The sequence below is a fragment of the Labeo rohita genome, chromosome 13 (assembly GCF_022985175.1).
Source record: "Labeo rohita strain BAU-BD-2019 chromosome 13, IGBB_LRoh.1.0, whole genome shotgun sequence".
Taxonomy (NCBI): domain Eukaryota; kingdom Metazoa; phylum Chordata; class Actinopteri; order Cypriniformes; family Cyprinidae; genus Labeo; species Labeo rohita.
This window is the reverse complement of record NC_066881.1, coordinates 18,211,258-18,236,287: the sequence shown is the minus strand read 5'-3', so window position 1 is coordinate 18,236,287 and position 25,030 is coordinate 18,211,258. Positions and strand designations below refer to the sequence as shown.

General features: G+C 36.7%; 1 protein-coding gene across 1 annotated transcript in view; it reads left to right on the top strand.

Annotated features, from left to right (window-relative positions):
• The first annotated feature begins 522 nt into the window (after window positions 1-522).
• Window positions 523-25,030, top strand: part of ret (ret proto-oncogene receptor tyrosine kinase) — a 30,753-nt gene continuing 6,245 nt past the window's right edge. The window contains exons 1-11 of the mRNA XM_051126605.1: window positions 523-766; window positions 16,994-17,227; window positions 18,145-18,438; window positions 18,521-18,759; window positions 18,863-19,058; window positions 20,881-21,080; window positions 22,186-22,468; window positions 22,544-22,675; window positions 22,782-22,892; window positions 22,991-23,101; window positions 24,522-24,778. Of these exons, the coding sequence (XP_050982562.1) occupies window positions 703-766; window positions 16,994-17,227; window positions 18,145-18,438; window positions 18,521-18,759; window positions 18,863-19,058; window positions 20,881-21,080; window positions 22,186-22,468; window positions 22,544-22,675; window positions 22,782-22,892; window positions 22,991-23,101; window positions 24,522-24,778 (2,121 nt within the window). The 5' untranslated portion in view covers window positions 523-702. The remainder of the gene's footprint in view (window positions 767-16,993; window positions 17,228-18,144; window positions 18,439-18,520; window positions 18,760-18,862; window positions 19,059-20,880; window positions 21,081-22,185; window positions 22,469-22,543; window positions 22,676-22,781; window positions 22,893-22,990; window positions 23,102-24,521; window positions 24,779-25,030) is intronic.

Sequence of the window (25,030 nt, the reverse complement as noted above, 5' to 3'; positions counted from 1 at the left end):
CATTTTTGCACATTTTGAACTGTTTGAAACCAACACAGATAATTATTGCTGTAAAATAAATAAATAAATATAAGCATTGATGTAACTGTAAATTGTATAGTTAGACCTAAACCCATTGGCTGTTTGCCTGTGTGACAACTAGCCCCGGTGTTTTCTACAACGCAGATGTCTGTAAATGTTATTTTTATAGGCTACTGAGTTACTTAAACTGTGTGGGCTGTGTCTGCGCTGCATATTTAAACGGACAGAGCCTTGAAAATGAGCATGGTTTTAAAAACTGTCAATAATTAATAATGCAATGCATTACAGATTTGAAAAAAAAAAACAAAAATACTGTAAAGTTACCTGTTCTAACTTACGCACATATTATTCGCATGCCGCCAAAATGTAGTTTTATTTCATCAGGAACTCTTTGGCTCATTGGACAGCCGCTGATGTGATTCAGGACGGAAACACAGATCTGAGGAAATTGGCTGGATGTGATGTGAACCTCCCCCTGCTGCGCTCTGTATGCGCGTGTGTGAGTGTGTGCGCGCGCTGACGGTCCAGCAGCTCACGCTGCAGTCACCCGTCAATGGGACACTCACGTTAAGGACTTTTGTGGCTCCTTCGCGCGATTTGCAAACACTGTAAAGTTCTGTTTTTTCGGAACCAAAACACTTTTGCCTGTTCATTGTAAAATTACACTTATGATTGACAAGTATGGGAACTACGCGTGGAATCGTTTGGGGAGACATCGCGGTGCTCCTGCTTCTCCTCTCTGAAGGTAAGGATTTACTCCATAACAGTCTGATGTCACCTCGCGATAAGTGTACGCTGTTTAGCCCTCTTTGTTTGCGGTAAATAACTGTGTTGAGAGCTAGAATTGGTGAATTTGTGTTCAGAGGCAAGTACTTGAGCATTACACTTGTCGTGTTTTAACTTGAATAGAATTGTCGCCTCTAGTGTGCATCCTTTAGTGACAACACAGGGGCTGTGTCTCAAAACCTAGCTAGCTTCCTACCTAGACTGCGTTTTCAACGAAACTTACCTTCCTTAAATACATGTTTTATTCCCTTGTTCTTTAGAAAGCCTTCAACCCAGAATACACAGAACCTGTAATGTGGCATTATTACCTTTTTTTAATCTCAAAAGAACCATAGATATTGTAAATTGTTATTTGGCTTAAGAGGGTTATTTGCAGAACCCAAGATCCTGAAAAACAACCTGTTTCAAGGGTGTAGGTAGATTGTAAGAGGTTTTGAAACAAAACACTAGTCCAAGCAATGGTATCATAACATAACGTAACATAACTCTGCTCTTTTCCATTGGATAATTTTATGTCATGAAATATATATTAGAATATGAGGCCTCGTAATTTACATAAATAGATCTATACATATTGAAACACAGTAAGCTACGTAGAACCTTTGTAAATTGTGTTTTCGTGTTTGTTTAGGTTTTCTCAAGGAAGTTTCTGATGCATGGAAAGCCTTTTTTTTTGGTTTATTTGTTAAAATATCTATTATTATTCTGTTTATTTGTTGAAAATTGTATTATTATCATTATATAAAACAAGTACTGCATTTAACAATTTTTGTTACTTTTACTTTTAATAACAATGTTTTATCATAAATCCTACATTTTATAAAATGCATTTTATTGATCATTTTCCTTACATTTAGTTTCATGTTGCATCCTTTTGTCTGTGTAACTATGCTGGCTTCGAACAACAAACAATACAGGATCTGTATATCCAGGGGGTTCTGCATCTGCCCCCCTCTGTTCAAAAACCACTGCATGCTACTGGAGAGATTTACCAGACAGTTTTGTGGAGGCGATCTGGTGCTGAAGCCAAAAAATATGCAACCCTAATGTGCCACATGGTTCGTGCAAGCAACACGCATGTCTCTATATGTCATTATACTGTAATCCCATTTAAAACCCCTCTGCCCAACTGTACTAACACACCTCTCTCAAAATAACTGGAGTTAACTAGAGTCAAACTCGTTCCTGAATAGATCTTAAATCTCAGTGTGTGGCCAGTTGCATTAAAAAGGAATGGTCACATCGCGGGCAGCTTGAATACAGACAAAAGTGGAACATAGCAGAGGTTTCACAGCTATTCTGGTCATTCGGAAGACATTTGGCAGTGTGTGAATGCAAAAGTGTCTTCGCTCAATAGTGGTTCCTGAATGGTGTTGATGGTGGTGAACATTAGTTAAAGAGTCAAAAGTACCAAAACAACCAAAGATGCATTCAGATGTTAACTGAATCTCTCAAGTGGAAATGATGAAGGGAAATTGCATTTTAATGTTGACTCATCAAGTATTCATCGGTCCGATAGACTTCCAGGAATTGTACAATCGAAATGCAAAATTTCCTATTTTTGATATCATGATATAACCAGATAATGGATAATGCATTATGTGGCAAGGGAAGGGAATTGTTATGCTTATTAAATAACTTATAAGTAAACATTTTAGTGAATGTAAAAAAAAATAATCTGACTATAGGTCTGTTTATTTAGTTAAACATTTTTTTCCGTCCACTTTTCTCTGGGGGCAATGACTCATCCTGTGGTTTTTATTGCTTTTTAGTGCAAGTTTACATTTTAATTGATCATTTTCAACACAAACTTTTCAAATTTACCTTAAATAATTTAAACGAATATTGCCTTTATAATCGCAAGTTGGTAAGGAACAATATAATTAGATTTCATCCTGAACGGCTCCTGTTTTAACCTTTGTTAGAGTTGATGCGGAAGCACCTTGATTCTTTGCCGTGAGGAAAAACAAAAGGCTGGTGCCGAGAGGTGGTCAGAGGGCAGGTGTGCAGCAGGTGTGCTTAGCTCTGGGCAAACACAATGTGTTTGTCTTCCGAAAGGAAAATACTGCCAGTAAAATAATAGAGTACACAGCTCTGATAACAGATGAGGCTTAAAACCCCTCATTAAAGACACAGGATGGTTGGCAGCGCCTCTCGCAAAATGGATCTCATCTATTTTATGACAAGCCATCCCATGAAAATGGATGATGACAAAAGCAATGGGTTTTGTCCATGCTGGGGATACATGTAATCATGTAGCTCTGTCTGGTGTCACCACACTTGGTTTGATGTTTGACATTTAAACTATAGTTTGTTTGACAGTACTAAACAGTGGTTTGTCCTTGAATTTAGTGTAAAGAGCACAAGCTCTTGTTTTTCTGTTGATGAGATCTCAAGTTTACTTTCTTAGCATATTCGTACCTTTAAAAATAAAAGTTCCCAAAGATGTTTTGAGTAGAGTAAACAGTTCTTTAAAGAACCATTTTAAAAAATCGAGAACTCTAGGTTCCATGGATACTGAAGGTTCTTTATGGAATTTAAGTAAAGAACCTTTATTTTTAAAAGCGTATGAAAACAGGATCTCTGCCATTCATCAAAAACATGGTAGCAAAATAGCTCAATTAATCATTTTTGTTTGTATCATCTGCACATGGTGTTTATTTTCAGCAGTGAATGCTGCATGTGTAAATAGACTAATAAGGCGATGAGCTTCTTTAATGAAGGAGAGTATATGTGCAATTGATAATCAAATATATCCTTTGACCTCTAAAGTCACACAGCTGTCCATAGCTTTCCATCACACTAGTTGTTTGCATAAAATAAGTCCGGACCCCATGTCGTGTATTGTGTGCGAGGCATTGATTTGTGGATACACAGATTTGACCCTGTTACTTTATCTGTTGGAGTGCCATGGCTTCTGACCTCTAAAACCCTCAACCAAGAGGTATTTCCTCCTGATCAGGCCACAGGAGATTGGCCATCCGATGGGAAGTAACATTAGGGAATCAAGTTCAGACCACCTTACAATCTATCCCCTCCCCATCCCGTCCTGCATCAGCACAATCATTTTCATTTAAATCAACTGTCATTGTAGACTGATTAATCTCATTTGATAGATGTTTTATTTTGGACTTTATTGCATTAAATGATTTAGTTTAGTTTGTCTTGAGCAGTGTGTATAAATCCTGCCAGTTACCTCATCGTCATCTGTACTTTCAGCATAATTGGAAAAATAGATTTGATGTAGTTGTTCATACCCTTAAGAAAAGGAGAAAATCTAGGCCAAATCTTTCATTTCATTTAAGGCTTTAATGAAACTCAGTGACCTGCTATTTTCAAACTTTGGCCAAATTTTATACTGTATTTTTAAAAGCATATTACTGAAGGTTATAAAGGCATTCGATGTATTGTATTGTACGATGTATTGTATTGTACACATTGAATTATACTGATACATTAAAAAAATGTTTAAAAATAATATTATTTAGCTGAACAGTTACACTACCAGTCAAAAGTTTTTGAACAGTAAGATTTTTAATGCTTTTAAATAAAGCCTGCATATATATGATCTAAATTACAGCACTTCTCAGTGTCGCAAATGTACTTTATTCCTGTGATTTCAAAGCTGAATTTTTAGCAACATTACTCCAGTCATACAATCCTTCAGAAATCATTCTAATATTCTGATTTGCTGCTCAAAAAAACATTTATTATTATCATAATGTTAAAAAGAGCTTTCTTTGATGAATAGAAAGTTCAGAAAAACAGCATTTATCTGAAATAGAAATCTTTTGTAACATTATAAATGTCTTTATCATCACTTTTGATCAGTTTAAAGCATCCTTGCTAAATAACAGTATTCATTTCTATCATTTCTTTCCCCACAAAATAATTAAAAAAAATACTAGTGACTCCAAGCTTTTGAATGGTATAGTGTTTAATGCTACAAAAGCTTTTTATTTCAGATAATGCTGATCTTTGGATCTTTCTATTCATCAAAGAATCCTGAAAAAAATGTTCTCAGCTGTTTTAAAGAGATTTAAAGATTAAAATGATTTCTGAAGGATCATGTGACACTGAAGACTGGAGTAATGATGCTAAAAAATTTAGCTTTCATCACAGGAATAAATTACTGCTTTTGCTGTATTTTGGATCAAATAAATGCAGGCTTGGTGAGCAGAAGAGAATTCTTTAAAAACATTAAAACTCTTACTGTTCAGAAACTTTTGACTGGTAGTGTATTTAGCTATGATTTATCACAGAATCATTCTAAGTGCATCAAAAGTAAACTGATCAGGTAGTTTCAGTGCACTGGTGCCATTTCTTGTTTCCGTGTCATCATAAAAGCTGTTGTCCTCATGATGATCCATTGTACATGGACGTTAAAGAATCTACAAGAAACCACATTTGGACTAATTGCGCAGCTTTTGTACCTATCGGAGCCATAGCCCAGATCCTTCTTCAGTTCGTTATGGGTCACATTTCCACCCCGTGCATCAGTGGAATCTAATTTGCTTTGGTGGAAGGACAAGAAGACATTGATTGAAATTGTGTCCCAAGGGCGTTTGGGGCTCTCGATTTCTACATGGGTCTTTACGTGTTATTTTCTAGTGGTCATTGATGCATGGTGTGTTTGACTGATCATTTACAACAATGAACAACCAACACGACGGCTTAGTTAGGACTTAACTGTCCTCATTTGGTCTTGCGCGTGTTTGGAGGGGGAAGGGCAGTGAATTGTAAATGGCTGTCATTTTGAGATTTATTCATTACCTGGAAATAAGTCAGTGGAGCAGGGGTGGGTGATATACCGGTAGACATGATTAACCGGTAGAAATCTGTCAACCGGTAGAGATTTTGGACTATCGTCTCTACCGTGGTTGCACGCTATGACGCTGCTGTGCTACATGGTCATGTAAACATATCTTTGCTTGTATTTTTAAGCATTGAGGTCTAAAATCAAATGATTTTAAGCTGCTGAAATGCAATCCACAGCAAAAGAGAACTCATTTCGCTATGTGTGTATGCTGAGAGATGCACGTGGATGTGAAGACGGTATTGAACCGTTATTTTTGCCACTTTAGGCCTTGAATGATTAAATACACACACTTATATGTGTCAAAATGCCGTTTTTGTAAGTATCCTTGTAAACACATTAATTTATGTCTTAAGTGAAAGCAAACAGCTGAGAAAGAAAACGTGTTCACAACTGTATATTGGATCTGGGTAGCTCTTAAAGTGACAACAGTCACTCATTCATGTTAATCAAACAACAAAAAAGAGAAAATCTCTCACTGCTCTTGATTAAATCACTATTGTAGATTGTAAATCACTATCTACACAGTTAGAATATGCACAATGTGTGTGCTCGTAAGTAGTTTCTTGTTCTTATTTAATTGCTGACTGTTTACTTACTTCATTGAGCTTGAGTTTTTTTTGTTTGTTTTTAATTTAGGCAAGTATTAGTTTTTTGTGATATTGACACTGGTGACAAGAATTATGAAATTTCTATGGTATCAAAATTTTTGATATCTTAAAGACCTTATTTAAAGCAAAAATAACTATATCATGACATATATCGTTACCGTGAAATAAAATTACTCATATTGTCATATACGATTTTGTGGAGTCTCAGTGGAGTCTCAACAACACTGACACTTTAAAAAATTAAGATTCAACTTTGGCATTATTACAGGAATCATTATGACAAAAAATTTGATTTTGAATTTGCTTATTTATACCTGGTTTAATCTTTAAAGTCAGTTTTGTTGGTTTGATCAAATATATTTAGCTTGTTTCATTGATGTTAAATAGTATTCCTACTTGAATAAAGTTGACATTGTAGGGGTTTTTTTTCAGTACATGGTTGGTTTTACATTGCACTTTTAAAATGCAAGACTTAGCATTTAGAAAATGCCAGCTCTTGATGACCTAACAGCTCAAACTCACTAGTCCATGTAAATTCACCCACTGGCCCATTTCAACCACGCACTGTGAATTTTAAGACTCAGCAGGTAAAAGTCATAAAAATCGTGAGTATGTGTAGTTTGAAGCAGTGGAGGGGAACACTGAGAAACATATTGAGTAATGAATCATAGTGGAGGATATTTCAAAATATTGTTCAAAAACGAAAGAGGGAAAAAAGGCCTTCAGTTTTTGTTTCTTTGTTTAGTCTAATCTTGATTGTTGTTTTGTCTTTGTCCCAAGCTTATATTATAACATTAAGTGAATAATGTTGGTAATTGCTTATGGTAATGATACCATCCAAGAGAACATCTCGTTCAAAGGTCCTTCATTTATGAGCTCTAATGTCCCATGCATTCCCAAAAGAGATTATGAAGTAAATACAAACATAGTGCCTTATCCCACAGGAGATGTAAAATTAGATTACTTAATGACGAACGTCCATTCCCTGCTTACGTTGATGGGATGTTGAATTACATTTCTGACATTGCATTTCTGATGATGATCGGTAATGACGTTGTTGTTTGATAACGGCTTTAGATATACACTTTAGATATGTTTAATTGTAGTCATTTCTGATTCTATTATAGAAATCTACCTTGTTGCATTAGGTTAATACAATAATGTGTACTAATTGTACGATTCTTGTCTTTTTAAATCACTCTGCTATCTTAAACCTTCTCAGTGTCGCAGACTAAAGAAAAGGGACCCGTGCACATTAGAGTGAGGGGGAATTTAACCATAATAATCAATAATAATAGTCCCGTATTGAATTATAGTGTAATTGGCAGCCTTTTAGTTAATTAAATCGTTGTGGTCATAGAGTAATGATTCTCATTACTATATTATAGAGATGGAGTCTTAATCATTTTGCTTAGTAATTAAGTATGTTTACTTTGATTAGTCCTATTACGCTACGTCCATAGTGTCTCATATGGATCTGAATTTAGGATAAAAGATGGAATAATCTGCTTGGAATAACTGGCCTAATTTACATACTTGTGAAAATGATTTATTGTTATTGTGGTTATCATTTAAAATTTTGAATCATACAGTACTATATTCAGGCTGGACTTCTATTTAACATACATGCAGAGCATGTGGTGTCATGCGTATGTAAAATGTGCTTAACGCAGGACGGTTATCGGCTGTTGATTAATATTGCTATTGATTGGCCTGCTACTTCTCAATTTGGTCATCACTGAGAACAGATGCTCTGCACATTGACCTTGGCCGAAAGGGCAGGGGCCAAGAGGCCGACATCAGCATGCTTTATGATGATCCCAACAAAAAGAAATTCTGATTGCCAGTCTGAATCATTATCAAGATTACACTACAGTGATATTTACAGCCGTTTGCAGCAAACATGAAGCTAGATGGGAATGCTAGTGATTGCAACAAACACATCCCTGTGTTTACATACAGCATGCCATGAATGGAGCCCTTTGAGGAGTAAGTGGATTATGGAAAGTGGATTGCTCTGACTGCTAGCTTGTTTCCGCCTTTTGACGAGTTCAAGGAAATGGCAAGAAAGGCCCATGCACTCTTCCAGCTCCCATGATCTCATAGATGGTACATTTCTGCGGCGGTGTGCATGTTGAGCTAATTGAGTTCCTGTCTTTGAGCAGGCCGGTCCAGAGGTCGTGTATCTATTAACCTGTTCTCTCGCTGAGAGATCTTGCTTGAAAACAAGCAGGCCTCACCATTGTAGAGATCGACGCCAATTCAGGTCATCGTAAACGTCTGTTTGACTTCAAATTAATGCTTTGTAATGACTGGGGATTTTTTTATATTCAGAACTGATTGGTCTCTTGTCATTTGATTAGATTGTTGCATCTTTAGAAATGTTTCAAGTAGCAGACTCAAGAGTCATTCTAGGTTAAGATGAAGAGAGCTGGCACACCTTCTTTTGACCCATAACAACTGGTGGAAATGATGTGCAGATGTTTTATAATTCAAAATGAATATGACACGTGATTTCACTTGGTAAGCTTTCCTGTCTCGTTTGTGCGTATTTGCGCGTTAGGTTCAAAGTCGATTCGCCTGTGAGCTGAAATCAATACGTCAGATTGCATCATAGTGTTTACAATCGTGATCCATGATGTGGCTGTGAGAGGTCAGAGCAGTAAGCCCAGTCTGATCAAGAGATCAGTCATAAGTCCAAACATCCACCATTCTGCCGTCACCTCAATACTGGCATAATGCTCATCCACATGTCACATCCTGTTAAACTCGACTCACTGAATACCTCATGTCAATCTTGTGATGTCACAGCATTGTTCCTGCTGTGTACTGCTTTGATTCTGTGAGTTAATTAGCTTGATATAAACTGCTTTCTGCTGGCTTCCGGCCTGGAAATAAATTGAATTTGGAATGATTCAAATCAGTTGGATAGGCTGTAGTTCGCTGCAGCCACACCACAAAAGTTTAGAACTTGAAGTTTGCTTAAGATTATTTCGTACCTTGGCTAGGAGCACCAAAACACTGATTATTGAGCTTAAAAGGTTTTTTAAGTGTAAGCTAATGGTTTTCTCGAAATGCTTAACGTGAAATAAATGTGCATACTGTACTAGAGAGCAACGGATTTAAACTTGTCCTCATGAAAAGTTCTTACTTTGCTCTTCGTTAAATTTATTCACACAGCATTTACGTGAATAATTAAGAGGAGAACATGATCGATACATTGAAACTGCAGTTGTAACAGTGTTGTTAGAGCAATTTATTCATGCTTGTTGGATCCTTGTCTACGTTTGATTCATTAATTACTGCAGACATTTCGTTTTGGCCAACACTTCTCTACTTCTCTATCTTCAGATTAGAAAAGTAGCTTGCTACTTATTGAATACTCTGTTTACCCTTGGCATGCATTTTGTCTACATCAAGTAGCTTCTGCATACAGATAACAGGTCAGATCTCCTTTCCCTGCACAATTAGTGCTGCAAAATTAGTGCTGCTATTTCGATTTTGGCTGTCGTGACTGACAATATTATTATATGTACTCACACTGTGTTAAAAGTTTTTATTTATAACATACTTTTTTCAGCACTGAAAATCGTAGCCAATCAAAGCTGTTTGTTTAGCCATAAAGGAATAGCCAATCAGAGCAGATCCCGCTCACAGCCAGTTTTGTTCAGCACATGCTTTACTTTTGCAAATACTCTCATTATAACCAAAATGCTGTACACACAATGTAAATAATAGGAGTGTGGGGAAAATCGATTCACATATGAATAGCGTTTCAGTCTTCTAACAAATTTCAAAAATCATTTTTTTTAGTAAATATAATATTAGTTAATGGGAAACACTGATTTCTTGAGTCAGGACTACCCATACTTTAAGTATCACATCAGAAACGACTGATGGATAATGGCAAACAATAAAAAAAAATCCCTTAATTCACAAAAAAAGTTTTTACGCTTGATTTAGGAGATTTTCTCTTTGACTCGTTGGATAAAAACAGTGCCTATTCGCAAATGTTTTTTGGTATATTCCAATTTAGCGTGTAAATTTGCAACTATGCATAGAAACCCAGCTATTGTGTTTTGAGTTTTGTTTTCCTTTTATTGTGACCTAGTTTTCCAGAGTTGTCTGATAGTTGTCCTGTCCACCTGGTGTCTATTTATTAACTCATTAGTTCCCTTTGTATGTTCTGTGTATAAAAACCCTGAGTTTTCCCTCTTCCTCTGTTTGTTCTCGTTTGAAATAGCATGTAGTTATGTTTCCTAGACTGTTTATTATTAAAACCATCTCCTGTATATTCTCCATCTTCGTATGCTTTCATTCACTGCCATGTTCCGTTACGACTGTATCTCCATAGTGAAATCTCAGTTGGCCAGGGAACAATTCATCTTTTCTGAATTATAAAAATATTGTTGTCTGGGATGGCGTGAGGCTGGAGCCTGCCTTTTAAGGGGACATCAAATGCCCATTTTCCACAAGTTGGTATGATTCTTTAGAGACTCCATGAAATTTTCGTCACATACTTTGGTTAAAATTCCTCAATGGTCATGTAAAACAACACCTTTTTTACCTTGTCAAAAACAGCTCTGTTCATAGCGCCCTGTTTCTGTGCATGTCTCTTTAAATGATAATGAGCTCTGCTCTGCTATTTAGTGGCACATTACCAACAAAAACAAAACTAACCCACTGTATCCTCAGTGGCTCTGATGTCGGGAGAAAAGTAAGACTCTTATGTTCACTTTTACATCCAACTACAAAACACCTGCATTGCTTATGAGACGTTGTTGCTACAGCTGCTCGAGTGTAGAAAATGACATACAGCATACAACTGGCTGAGAGCGGAAATATGCTAATACAGGACCAGTCCATCAGTGGCTGTGGGTGGGACCTGAGCAGTTTGATGCCATACTTCTCAGAAAATCTAAACAGCTTGATAATTGAGGCTGTTTAAGTTTTTTGGGGATTTAAAAAAAAGCATTGAATGAATTTTTATCATTGTAGGATGGTTGTGTCCACACACTGCTAAGACACATTTATATGTAAACACCTTGTAAAAGTGAATTTCGCACAGTGTTCCCTTTAAGAGTTTTTAAGCTTACCTAAAACACTCCTAAAAATAAAGGTGCTTTAAAAGGTTCTTCTCAGCGATGCCATAGAAGAACCATTTTTGGTTCCACAAAGAGGCATTCAATCAAAGGTTGTTTAAAGAACCATCTCTTTCTTACCTTTTTATAATGTGAAGAACCTTCTTTTGCCACAAAGAACCTTTTGTGAAACAGAAAGGTTCTTCAGATGTTAAAGGTTCTTTATGGAACCATTTAGACAAAAAAGGTTCTTCTATGGCATCATGAAGCACCTTTATTTTTAAGATTGAAGGTGTGCCATAAATGAATCCTGGCAACGGCTGTAGAGATCATATTCTCAGTTAAAGGGGTCCTATTATGCACTTTTTCAAAGTCTTGATTTTGTTTTGGGGTGTACTAAAACATGCTCTCATGCTTGGTGGTTTGAAAAACACATTATTTTTCACATCATTTACATTATTACAATACCTTTCTCCCCAGCCTGGCACAAATAGCTCGATTAGTTCCGGGTTTAATAAAGGCCTGCCTTTGGAAAAACGAAATGTGTTATGATTGGTTAACTGTCCCTGTGCGTTGCGATTGGCGAACAGCTTAGACGGTGTTTCAGTACTGCCACACCCCTTGTCAAAGCGTTATATGTGAAGCTATCTACACTGTATGATGAATAAATCTCTCCACACACTGCACACGTCTGCGGTGCGTTACTGATCCGACGCGGCAACCGAAGTAGACCGCGGCTTCGGCATATGTTTCGACCCCCTGTACTGCACATGTCTGTGGGGCGTTACTGCTCTGAAGCAGCCACTCTGGTCAATGCTTGTGTTTATACCCGCCATGCTGCAGCTCGTTAAAGCGTCTCTCCGCGCTGAAATGCTAAAGTTAGGCTAATCCCCCACCTTGTCCCTACACCCCCCCTCCCCCCACCAACTTGAAATTCCGTAGGCGGGATTTAATTTAATGATATTCTAATAGGCCGCATTGTGACATCATTGCATGTGGAAAACAAACGCTGTAGTCCAAAGGAGCTGTTCATTGTAGTTCTTGGAAAGATATTTTTTTAAAAATAGAAATATCTCCCTTTTTGAGATTTGTAACTTTGTAGATCTATTTTATGCCCAAACATACACACCACACACTGACTAAAATTCAAAAAGTGAAAAAGCGTAATAGCACCCCTTTAAAACACAGAAACAGTATTTGATACGTCATGACTTGTGAATCATGTGAATAATGACTAGATTACACTGATGATTTAGATTATGCTGATGTCCAGTCATAATGCATTCTCAGCTAGCTCAGGATCAGAACAAGCAGACATGAAAACATTCCATTTGCAATTGCATTTACACTTGTATTTCCAATGCATATCTGGATGACATCCAGATGAAGGAACTTAATGCCAAATGTAAACTGTATGCTTACTCTTCTTGAAAAGTTCTATTTTTCACATTATAAAACCGTTTGGCTATATTGTTGCTATGACTTTATCACATTGCATGTTGAATTCAGCAAGTTATTAAATTAGAAATAAAGATGATTTAATTTAGGATGCACTGTTTTGGCTGATATAGTGATAATCCAATAATCATTTTCTATCTGATAACCCATAAATGGCTGATACTAAAATGAAGTACTAATTTGTTTAACAAAATGGCATCACAACATAATAATGTATAGTACAGTATTAAAATTGATATTTATTTAGATCAGTGTCATTAACTTATTTTTGAAGATTAAGTGAGTGACAGTAAAGGTAATCTAAATGTAAAAATAGAGGAAATTACGGCATCATGCACAATATAAATATCCAGTATAAGCCAATATGTACTCTAATAGCAATTAATAATAATAAATTAAATCTTTAATGTTGACTGATAACTCATATGGTCCAGAGTTTTATTGCATGGCTGTAATTACTTATGGTTTATTCGTCACACAGGAAATGCTGGGTGAGGTTGAAAGCATTGCATTGTAGGATGCAGTGTTCCAGTGTGCAGTCTTGTATATAGCACGTTTAAAAGAAAAGAAAATATGCCTGCTGTGCATAGTATACACTGTGGTATATAGAAATATTTGGATAAGTGATTGCCCTTTTATAATTTGTGTAGTTTCCAGATGTAAAAAGCTGTCAGTCACAATCCCTGAATTCTACAGTGGAACAACAAGGCAAGGGGCTTTGCTTGTATTACAATGTTCTTAGTCTAGGAATCCTTGTCCCTGGAGGACCACGTAACTACTCCAATTTCATGCGTTTATTTAAGTACAACTGAAAGTAAATGCTATCAGTGCTGCTCTGAATCTCTGAGTGGCATAGCACTGCTAAGCACTCCACCTGATACACCGACACAGGATGATGAATGAGTGTCACAGCAAATCCAGTAGCTTGTTCAACACAGTATCTGCATCAGCTAAGATTAATGCTGCCATCCCTCAGCTCTCCTGCGGCTATGGTTTATGAACCAAGCGCGCAAGCCTTATTTTGTACTATCGACTTTCACTGAAAGACGCACCTGAAATACAACATGGATTTCACCTAACGCAGCTCAGACAGCTTCTTTTAAGGCAATGAATTTCAAAGTATTTTTTGGTTCAAGGCCTGTCATGTCACACCTTTTGTCATTTTTTAGATACGCACTTCAGTCACACTTTATTTTAAGGTCCAATTCTCGCTATTAACGAACCAGTTTGTCTGAATAAACACCTTATTTGCTGCTTATTAATATTTAGTTGTTAAGTTGTAAGGTAGTTGTTAAGTTTAGGTACTGGGAGGGATTAGGGATATAGAATATTATGATGCAGAATATGTGCTTTATAAGTACATTTATACTTAAACAGCCAATATGTTAATAGGCATAATAATAAGCAACTAGTTAATAGTGAGAATTGGTCCCTACGCTTCTAAAAATAAGCGTACTTCACGATGCCATAGAAGAACCTTTTTTGTTTAAATGGTTCTATAAAGAACCTTTAACATCTGAAGAATCTTTCTGTTTCACAAAAGGTTCTTTGTGGCGAAAGAAGGTTCTTCAGATTATAAAAAGGTAAGAGAGAGATGGTTCTTAAAAGAACTTTTGACTAATTGTTTCTTTGTGGAACCAAAAATGATTCTTTTATGACATCGCTTTAAAAGAACCTTTTATTTTTAAGAGTGTATACTAAAGTCTTAACAAAAACTTTAAATGGCCAGATGACCTTTCTTTCCTAATTAGACATATTTTGTACTGAAACAGAAATATATGGTGGGACATATCAAAGGGCTTGTCTTTTTTTGTTTAGCCTATGTCTTTTAACCAAAAGTTAGCATCACCCTGATTCCCTTGACAAAACAGAATTCCTAATTTTTATCTTCTTTTGGAGAAAATAAGCTCTGTGAACAACAAATGATTCCCAGTGAGTCCCATGATTCCCATTTAGCCACTTAATAGCGACCGCCTTTTTAAAGATATGTTTAAGCTTAAAAAAAATCACAAGGGTGTATTACGTCATGGAATAAAACATGACAATCTGAGTTTGTTGTAACCAGACAAACAATTTAAGCCATTTAGCCAAAAAAATGCTCATATGACTGGGTTTTGGACTACAAAAGTACTTCATCCCTCAGCACTCTATTGCTTTTTCTCACAGGCAGGTGATAAGGCATTCTCGTTGTACAAAGCATTTGATTGGATAAACATGTAGGTGTGTGAGATGAGTCATCAGCATTTTTTGTTCCATTCCCCTACATGATAAATATAAATGCTTCTCAACTTTAAGCAGTACACTAGCATGTTAATGGCTTCAAAGCTAGATAATCCCTTTCAAACCACGAAAGTTTAATTTTAAACTCATGAGGTCTTTAAAAAATGTTTTATGTCTGCAAATGTGACTGGCGACCCCATAAAGCAGAGGGACGCAAACCAGTTCTGTGTTGTCTTTGTGTCTTGACAAGGCATTTAATAAAAAGGGTTGTAGTGTTCCTGACTGCGTCTCCATCCTTCAGGAAGGTTGGCCACATTGTATCCATCAATCTGGCCTCCTGTCATCCCAGCACAGCTAAATTAAATCAATGTCTGAAACCAGAGACAAGGCTTCAACTGCAGCAACAGAAATAGAAAATCTAGTTTTGCTGTCTGCTAATGATATTAGTACGTTCCTAAGTGGCCGCCCACCGTCGTCGGACAGGAACACAGGAGAGATATAATTACAGCCTGAACACTTGCATCTCCATTTACTGGTAAAACACATGGGGATCTTACAGTGTTTTATAGATTACCCTTCCCCCCACCTCCATCCACACTCGTCCTGCAGGTAATGATTCATTTCTAGGCAGTATTATGTTATCCGCTGTAATTAAACTTCCCAAGGTGAAACCAAGGAGAATCGGAGACCGCATCATATTGACCATGTGAGAAATTCATTAAAAGACCAGTGTCAATGTCATATGAGATGCTGTTTCATTTTTTGATGACAGAGGAGCGAGGGCTATTTCAACAGGAAAGCGGATGTGTTTAATGAGTTCGTTGTGTAACCTGCCTACTTGCGTTGACGTTTCTGTTGTCCGACAGATTTGAGATAAGAAGCAGATCAATAAAGGAAGATTTTATAGAGTTAACTGGAAACTACTGAATGTGTCATGAGTGCCAGAGGTTACATTTGAAGAGTTCAGATGCAAAAGCCTCTAAATCCATCTGACGTATTTCTTTAAAATTAGCATTTCTTTCTGGCTACTTTGTATAGGTTTCTATGTAAGTACTGGTACTTCTGATTGGGCTGAGGCTGGAATTTAGCGAGTTTGAAGTTTTTGATGGATGTATAATATGTTTCGAGAGCATTCACTCATTATCATTATCTCCGAGATGGCTTTTAGCTGGTTTTGCATCTGAACTCTTCATTTGTTTTTGATTTTTTTTTTATAATTGAATGTTTTTTTTTAATCATTTAGTGAGAATCAGCAGTAAAATTTTGCTGTACCAAATGCACTTGCACAGAATACCTGTAAGCATTATTTGTGACTCTGGATATCTGGAAATATTTGTAGCAATAGCCAAAAATACATTGTATGGGTCAAAATTATCAATTTTTCTTTTATGTCAAAAATCATTAAGATATTAAGTAAAGATCTTGTTCCATGAAGATACATTTCCTACTGTAAATATGTCAAAACTTAATTTTTGATTAGTAATATGCATTGCTAAGAACTACAGCAACTAAATTAAAGGTGATTTTTGCACCCACAGATTCCAGATTTTCAAATAGTTGTATCTCGGCCAAATATCTCGGCCTATCATAACAAACCATACATCAATGGAAAACTTATTTATTCAGCTTTCAGATGATGTATAAATGCAATTTTAAAAAAATGACCCTTATGACTGGTTTTGTGGTCCAGGGTCACATTTAAAGGGATTTTATTTTAGGTGCAAAGTTTTAATGGCAACAAAGTTGTAAAACTGGATTTTAAAACCTTTACTTGACGCTGAAAAGGTTTGTAAGCAATTGAGTAGATTAACATTTATTCTTTTCTCTTTTTTTTTAATGGAGAAACATGTCAAAATGAATTTTTATGCCACAAATGCTGTTGATTAACCTCAATTTGTACTGAACCCCAAAAAATTGCTTTGTTTATGGAATTTGATTAAATTGCTCAGATTAATGTAAATGAATGTCCAATTGTGACATTTCGTTTGTATTTTGGACAGGTTCACTTGGACTGTATTTTCCTCAAAGGGTGTACACAGAAACCATCTACGTGGGTCAGCTACAGGGATCACCGGTCCTTCAGGTCCATTCAATGCGGGAGAGCCCTACAGAGAGGCCCTATTTCACTCTGTGCTCCCATAGAGACATTTATGCATCATGGTTTCACATGGATGAGACAACTGGGGTCCTTTCAATGAACAAAACCCTGGAGTGGAGCGACTTCAGTAGTATACGTGAGTTTGACACAGCTTTATTTGTTTGAATGCTTGCCTACACTCTTAAAAATAAAGGTGCTTTAAAAGGTTCTTCAAGCAATGCCATAAAAGAATTTTTGGTTCCACAAAGAACAATTCAGTCAAAAGAATCATCTCTTTCTTACCTTTTTATAATCTGAAGAACCTTCTTTCGCCACAAAGAACCTTTTGTGAAACAGAAATGTCCTTCAGATGTTTAAGGTTCTTTATGGAATCATTTAGACAAAAAAGGTTCTTCTATGACATTGTGAAGCGCCTTCATTTTTAAGAGTGTATATGGTGTTTTAAACTGTTTACATTTATATTCTCTTGTAATGTTACTCAATATTTTGCTGATGTGTCATACAGCCTGTTATAGAACATTATTTTTAATGTAACTGGTACTGTCTCCTGTATCACTAAAAGTTTTGTACTTATAAAATTATTTTAAAATATTAAATGTATTGAGGTTATTTGTCTTTTTTTCCAGTAAAGATTCCAAAAGAGCTTAAAACATACTTCATTTGATTTTATTTTAACTAAGATACATTTACCTGGGAAGCAAACAGATAATAAATCTTGTTATTTCCAAGAATATGTCTTTATTATTAAGTTTGCAAACTTCTTCTTTATGTGTACATCCACTAAATTTAGTTTATACTTAAAACAAGATGAACAATTTGCCAACCATGGAAAGAAATATTAAGTCTTGAATATTCTCTTTATTTAGTTTTATCTATTTTATTTATTTATTTTTGCAGTGCAATATAATGTAATTCTGTACATTTACAGACCGTTTTTCATAATAGCGTCTCTAGAGAACCTTGACAGTTGAACATAGGGATAAATGACACTCTTGTTAAGAGACACATGCCTCATTCAAAAAAAAAAGATGCCTCATGATGTCTGTCCTGCAGGCAGCAGCTCGGTCAGGCCTGCGAAGGATCTCAACCTGAAGGTCGGAGTCTCTTCAGTGCCCGTGCAGAAACGGATGTGCGAGTTCCTTCCCAAAGCGGAGGTCAAACTGATGTTCATTAATGACACAGCGCCCTCCTGTGGTCAGGTCGAGCTGAAAACATTGTGTTTCCCTGACAAGATTTCAAAACCCCACATCACAGAGAACCGTATGCATGGGGCCCTGCGGCAGCTCCGGCGCTTTACACTCATGAACATTTGCCCCAACTACACCATCAGTTATGGAGTGGAAGCAGGTACAAACCAAACCCACTGTAAATGTCAAAGCTTTCTATATATTACAGTACAGTGAGATGAATGTTCTTGTATTAAATTCAGTCTCTCCAGCTCCATTTGCTGTTGATGGCTCCACTTCAGAACTGGTGGTCACGGCACCCGTGGACCGTGAGGAGAGTGAAGCGTACCATTTGGATTTAGTGTGTATGATACGGACAGAAGATAAGCTGGAGAAGTTCTTCAGTTCTCTGCATGTGAACATCTATGATGAGGATGATAATCCTCCTTACGTGAATGGGACTGACACTGAGGACATTAAAATAGAGTTTAACCGCAGTGAGGTCAGTATCAGGCATTGTAAACATAGCCTTCATAACCTTTTTAGGATTTGCTGTATAAAAAATATAAAAGTATTGAATAATGGCAGTCTGTTTTCTTTTGTAGGGTACCGTCTATGGAACTCTGCTTGTATATGACAGGGACACGACGCCCGTTTATCCCACAGACCAAATTCAAAATAAATTAGTGGGCACCCTAATGACGAATGACTCCTGGATCAAAAATACTTTTACTATTGAACACAAATTTAGGGAAGAAACAGCCATCTTTGGAAATGTCCGCGGGACAGTTCATGAATACAGTGAGTACAAAAAATAACTTTAAAGGAGTAGTTCACTTCCAGAACAAACTTTTACATATAATGTACTCACCGCCTTGTCATCCAAGATGTCTTTCTTTCTTCAGTCCTGAAGAAATTATGTTTTTTGAGGAAAACATTTAAGGATTTTTCTCGATATAATGGACTTCTATGGTGCCCCTGAGTTTGAACTTCCAAAATGCAGTTTAAATGCAGCTCTAAAGGGCTCTAAACGATCTTATCCAGGCGAATGATTGGACATTTTCTAAAAACAGTTCAAATTTATATGCTTTTTAACCTCGAACACTTGTCTAGGTCTGTGTGAACTCTGTTTTTTCTGGTTCAAGACAATTAGGGTATGTTGAAAACTCCCATCTCATTTTCTTCTCCAACTTCAAAATCATCCTAAATCGCTGCAGAAGTACCAACCCAGTGTTTACAAAGTGAACATGCAAAGAAGGTCAAACAGCCTTTACAAAAATAGTTTAACAGCGATGTAAGACGATTTTGAAGTTAGAGGAGAAAATGAGAGTCAACTGTATTGAATCGGAAAAAACACAGACCTAGGCAAGACGAGCATTTGACGTGAAAATCTATGTAAATTGTAATCTTTTTTAGAAAATAACAGATTGTTTCGCTAGATAAGACACTTCTTCCTCAGCTGGGATCATTTAGAGCCCTTTGAAGCTGCATTTAAGAAGTTCAAACTCAGGGGCACCATAGACGTCCATTATATGGAGAGAAATCCTGAAATGTTTTTTTTAAAAAAACGTAATTTCTTTACGACTGAATCAAGAAAGACATGAACATCTTGGATGACAAGGGGGTGAGTACATTATCTGTAAATCTTTGTTCTGGAAGTGAACTACTCCTTTAATTAAATTACATATTATTTTAATTAAAATTACATATTTCTTGTCCTAAAGGTGCACAGAGTAATTTTTCCTTGTTGATTTTTTTTTACACATAAGTAGATTGGGAAACTACTTTTTGAATTTGTAAAAAATTATGTATTGTACACATTCTGACTGTTGATTCACCAAACATTAAAAAACTGACAGTTTATCAAACATGCTTGATATTTTGATCAGACTGTATAACACTTTTTGTTTCCATCTGTCATGCGTCAACAAGGCACATGTGTTTGGAACAAATTGAAAGTCTGGTAGTGTAATCCCAAGTCATTTTAGTTTTTCTCTGCGTATAAAGCATATGATGTATAGTGTTTTAAAATTTCTTCAAATTGTAAAAGTTCCAGCTTAAAAATGCACCCAAAATGAAAATTCTGTTATTAATTACTCATCCTCATGTCGTTCCAAACCTGTAAGACATTCGTTCATCTTCGGAACACAAATTAAGATATTTTTGATGAAATCTAAGAGCTTTCTCACCCTGCTTAGACAGCAATGCAACTGAAATGTTCACAGGCCCAGAAAGGTAGTAAGAACGTAGTTAAAATAGTCCATGTGACATCATTGGTTCAACTGTAATGTTATTAAGCTATGAGAATACTTTTTTGTGCACAATGAAAACAAAAATAAAGCTCTTGGATTTCATCCAAAAATATCTTAATTTGTGTTCCAAAGATGAAGGAAGGTCTTACAGGTTTGGAACAACATAAGGGTGAGTAATTATTGACAGAATTTTCATTTCAATTTTCACTATCCCTTTAAAGCTCTGAAACTGCTGCTGCTGTATAAAGGTGACCTTTTAGTTCAAAACAACTGTTGTATTGGCCAGTGAAACAATTACTGAGTGCACCATAATTGAACAGTTTTTCTACATTATGTACTGAATTGTGCTTTATTCTGTTTTCTGCCCTCAGAGTTGAAACTCAGTCAGAATCTGTCTGTGACAGAGCAGCGCTCATTTCAGTTGGACTACCTGGTCAATGACACCACTTTCCCCGGCCCAGAGGGAACAGTGCTCTTACATTTCAATGTCACTATCCTGCCAGTTTCTATTCACTTCTCCAATATCACCTACTTTTTCACTGTGTCACTGAAAGCAACAACATACTCCCAGGTACATTAATAATGTTTTTAGTCATTTTGAACCTGTCCAAGCTAAAGTAGAGAAGTGCTATTGTAAATTTTAAAAAATACACATTGATATAGGAATAGTACATCTAAAAATGAAAATTTGCTGAAAATGCACTCACCATCCATCCAGCCAAGATGTAGATCAGTTTGTTTCTTAATCAAATTTGGAGAAATTTAGCAGTGCATCACTTACTTGCCACTAGATCCTCTGTAGTGAATGGGTGCTGTCAGATTGAGTTTAAACAGCTGATAAAAACAACACAATAATCCATAAGAAATCCACATGACTCCAGTCCATCTTCTGAGGGTGCAAAAAAATCAGAATGTTGAGAAAATCGCCTTTAAAGTTGTTCAAATGAAGTTCTTAGCAATGCGTATTACTAATCAAAAATTAAGTTTTGATATATTTACAGTAGGAAATTTACAAAATATCTTCATTGAACATGAGCGTTACTTAATATCCTAATGATTTTTGGCATAAAAGAAAAATGTTGACCCATACAGTCTATTTTTGGCAATTGCTACAAATATACCCGTGCTACTTAAGACTGGTTTTGTGGTTCAGGGTCACATTTTAACTTTAAACTGGAATAATGTGGATTACTTATGGATTATAGTGATGGTTTTATCAGCTGTTTATACATTCATTCTGACGGCACCCATTAACTGCTTGCAGAAGATCCATTGGTAAGCAAGTGATGCAATGCTAAATTTCTCCATATCTGTGCTGAAGAATAAACAAACTCATCTACATCTTGAATGGCCTGAGGATGAGGATTTTTGGGTGAACTATTCCTTTAAGCTCAAAGCTGTCATTACGATACTGAGCATGCAGCGTCTTGTTTTCTTTTGTCTATGTATGAGAATCAGTATGTGATACAAACATTATTCGATTTTTTTACCCTTATTTCTGTGTGAAATGGCTATAGATGGTAGCCAAAAGAAAAATGAAACCATCACAATTCACAAATTTCAATACAGTTCTATGCCCCTGTTTGCAAGTGCATAATGTGGAATTTAAAATTGCAATTTAAATCACAGATTACTCCAGAGGATTGACACTAATGTGTCTTTTGTGTCTTTTTTAGATTGGAAGTGTCTGTGTGGACAACTGTCTGAAGTTTAAAGGCATTGATGTCACGTATCAATTAGAGATTGCAGACAGGAACATCTCTGCCGATGTTCAGTCATGTTATAGGGCAGTTGGCCTTGCACAGAACCCGAATGAGAAGACCGGTGTGCTCTATGTGAACGACACTGAGGTGTTACGCAGACCGCAGTGCCAAGAGCTGCAGTATGTAGTTATTGCCGAGGAGCAGCAGAGCAAGTTTCAGGCCAAGACACAGCTTGTCGTTATTTTTGAGGGTGAAGGTAAGGTCAATAGGCCACAGGACTTTATCCAGATCCTGTTGATTCAGGTTTTTCCTAACTGATTGTGCCATGTAGGAGATCCCACGAAGCTGGGTGAGCAGCGGGTTTTGGCTTGTGCAGAAAAGAGACAGCGAGGGGAGTGTGAGGCGTCTCGAGGCCTGGGAGCCCCAACAGGCAGATGCCAGTGGAGACAAAGCAGAGATAAAGGTTACCCACAATTCCCTTGAATCCAATACACTGCACTTACCATATTACTGCAGAGCTATTTCTGTCATTCGAAAGGACAAACTGTGTCATTGTATTACCTTTGCAGGAATATCTCCAAATTACTCCACCTGTTCCCCTGACCTCCGCACGTGTCCAGATGGTTTCTGTGATGCCATTGAGAGCAAAAACATATCCATATGTCCTCAGGATTGCTCCAGTGAGAGTCATTTTTAGTATTTTTTAGTTAGACCAGCATAATTCTGCAATTGTGCTTTTTGAAAGTGCAATAACTATAACCATGTGTCTTTTTGTCAGGTCAGCCCATAATCGGGGGTTACGAGAGGGACCTTTATGGAATCAAAGCTGGACACGGGACCTGCTACTGTTTTCCAGAAAAGTGCTTCTGTGAAAAGGATGAATTAGAAGGTGAGGCTGAACGATTTTTTTTTTCCCTTCAGAAGCTACATGGTATACTTACATGGTTCCCAGAACAGAAAATGAGTGCAATTTACCCCAACCATTCAATTCAAAAATGTTACACCCAGCAGCTCTTAAAGGATTAGTTTATTAATAATTTACTCACCCCTATGTCAAGCAAGATGTTCATGTCTTTCCTTCTTCAGTCGAAAAGAAATAAAGGCTATTGAGAATAACATTCCAGGATTTTAGTGGACTTCAGTGGGGGCCGACAGGTTTAAGGCCTAAATTGCAGTATCAGTGCAGCTTTAAAGGGCTCTGCACGATCCCAGCCAAGGAATAAGGGTCTTGTCTAGCGAAACGATCAGTCATTTTCCAAAACAAAATTTAAAATTTATATACTCTTTAACCACAAATGCTCGTCTTGCACTGGCTGTGCATCCACGACTTCACGCATTACGTAGTCAGGTTGGAAAGGTCATATGTGACGTAGGTGGAAGCACCAGCCCAGTGTTTATAAAGCAAACGTACAAAGAAACGCCCTTTACAAAAAAGTCCTAACAGCGATGTCGGGTGGAAATTGAAGTTGGAGGAGAAAATGAGGAGTTTTAATTTTCTGAACTGGAGTACTAACCACGTGACCTTTCCAACGTGAGTACGTAATGCGTGCATAGACATGCATTGCAGAGCTAGTGCAAGACAAGCATTTGTCGGTAAAAGTATATACATTTTTAATTTTTTAGAAAATGACTGATCGTTTCACTAGATACGACCATTATTCCTCAGCTGGGATTGTGTAGAGCCCTTTGAAGCTGCAGTGAAACATCAGTTTGGACCTTTATCCCACTAGAGAAATGAAGAAAAACACTGGAACGTTTTCATCAAAAACCTTAATTTATTTTCGACTGAAGAAAGAAAGACATGAACATTTTGGATGACACGGCGGTGAGTAAATTATCAGGAAGTTTTAATTTTGGAAGTGAACTAATCCTTTAATGGATTGTGTTTCCTTCTTGAGCATCAGTGAATATTTTTACCTTTTGTAATTGTTGTGTTTGAGTCCTTCAGTTGTTCTCAGTTTGAAAAGATGTACAAGTCATAGTCACTGTTGGAAAGGTTTGGGAAAATCAAATTTGCAGAAAATGCTAGAAAAACAAAGTGTGCTGAATATTGAGGATTTTTCTGTAGAACTGTGGGCAGTTTTAACTGCTCAGAACAAACAAGGGACTCATGAACAACTATCACAAAACATAAAAACAGTCAATAGAGTATTAAGAATCAAGGGTATGTACATTTCTGAACTGTTCATTTATGTCAATTTGGTATTTTTTTCTTGAGGACAATAAACATCTGTAGAATATAGTTAAAATGTAAACAAATTGCCAAAACATTTTTTAAATCCATTGCTTTGTTTGTGATTGTTTTTCAGAGGCTATTTGTGATGACATGTGCAAGACCGTCATTGCAACTGGTGTCCTCCTCTCCTTCATTGTCTCCATTGTCCTGTCCTCGTACTTTATCCACCGTTATCACAAGAGCACACCTAAGCCTCCCATTGCCTCAGCTGAAATGACTTTCCGCCGACCAGCCCAATCCTACCCAATCAGTTACTCAGCCAACAACGTTCGTCGAGCTTCTCTAGATTCCATGGAGAATCAGGTGGCCATCGAAACCTTCAAAATACCCGTAAGTCTTGCTCAGTGTCTTTACTTACTTTGTTCATTCATGCATGTTGACGCTTTTGGAATAAATTGGAACTGATTAATGACATTTTTATTAAAGGATTAGTTAACTCTTGAATTAAAATTTCAAAATTTTCCAAGATCATTCTTCAGTCGAAAAGAAATTAAGGCTTTTGAGGAAAAAATTCCAGAATTTTTCTCGGTATATTGGACTTTAGTGGAAACCAACGGGTTGAAGGTCCAAATTACAGTTTCA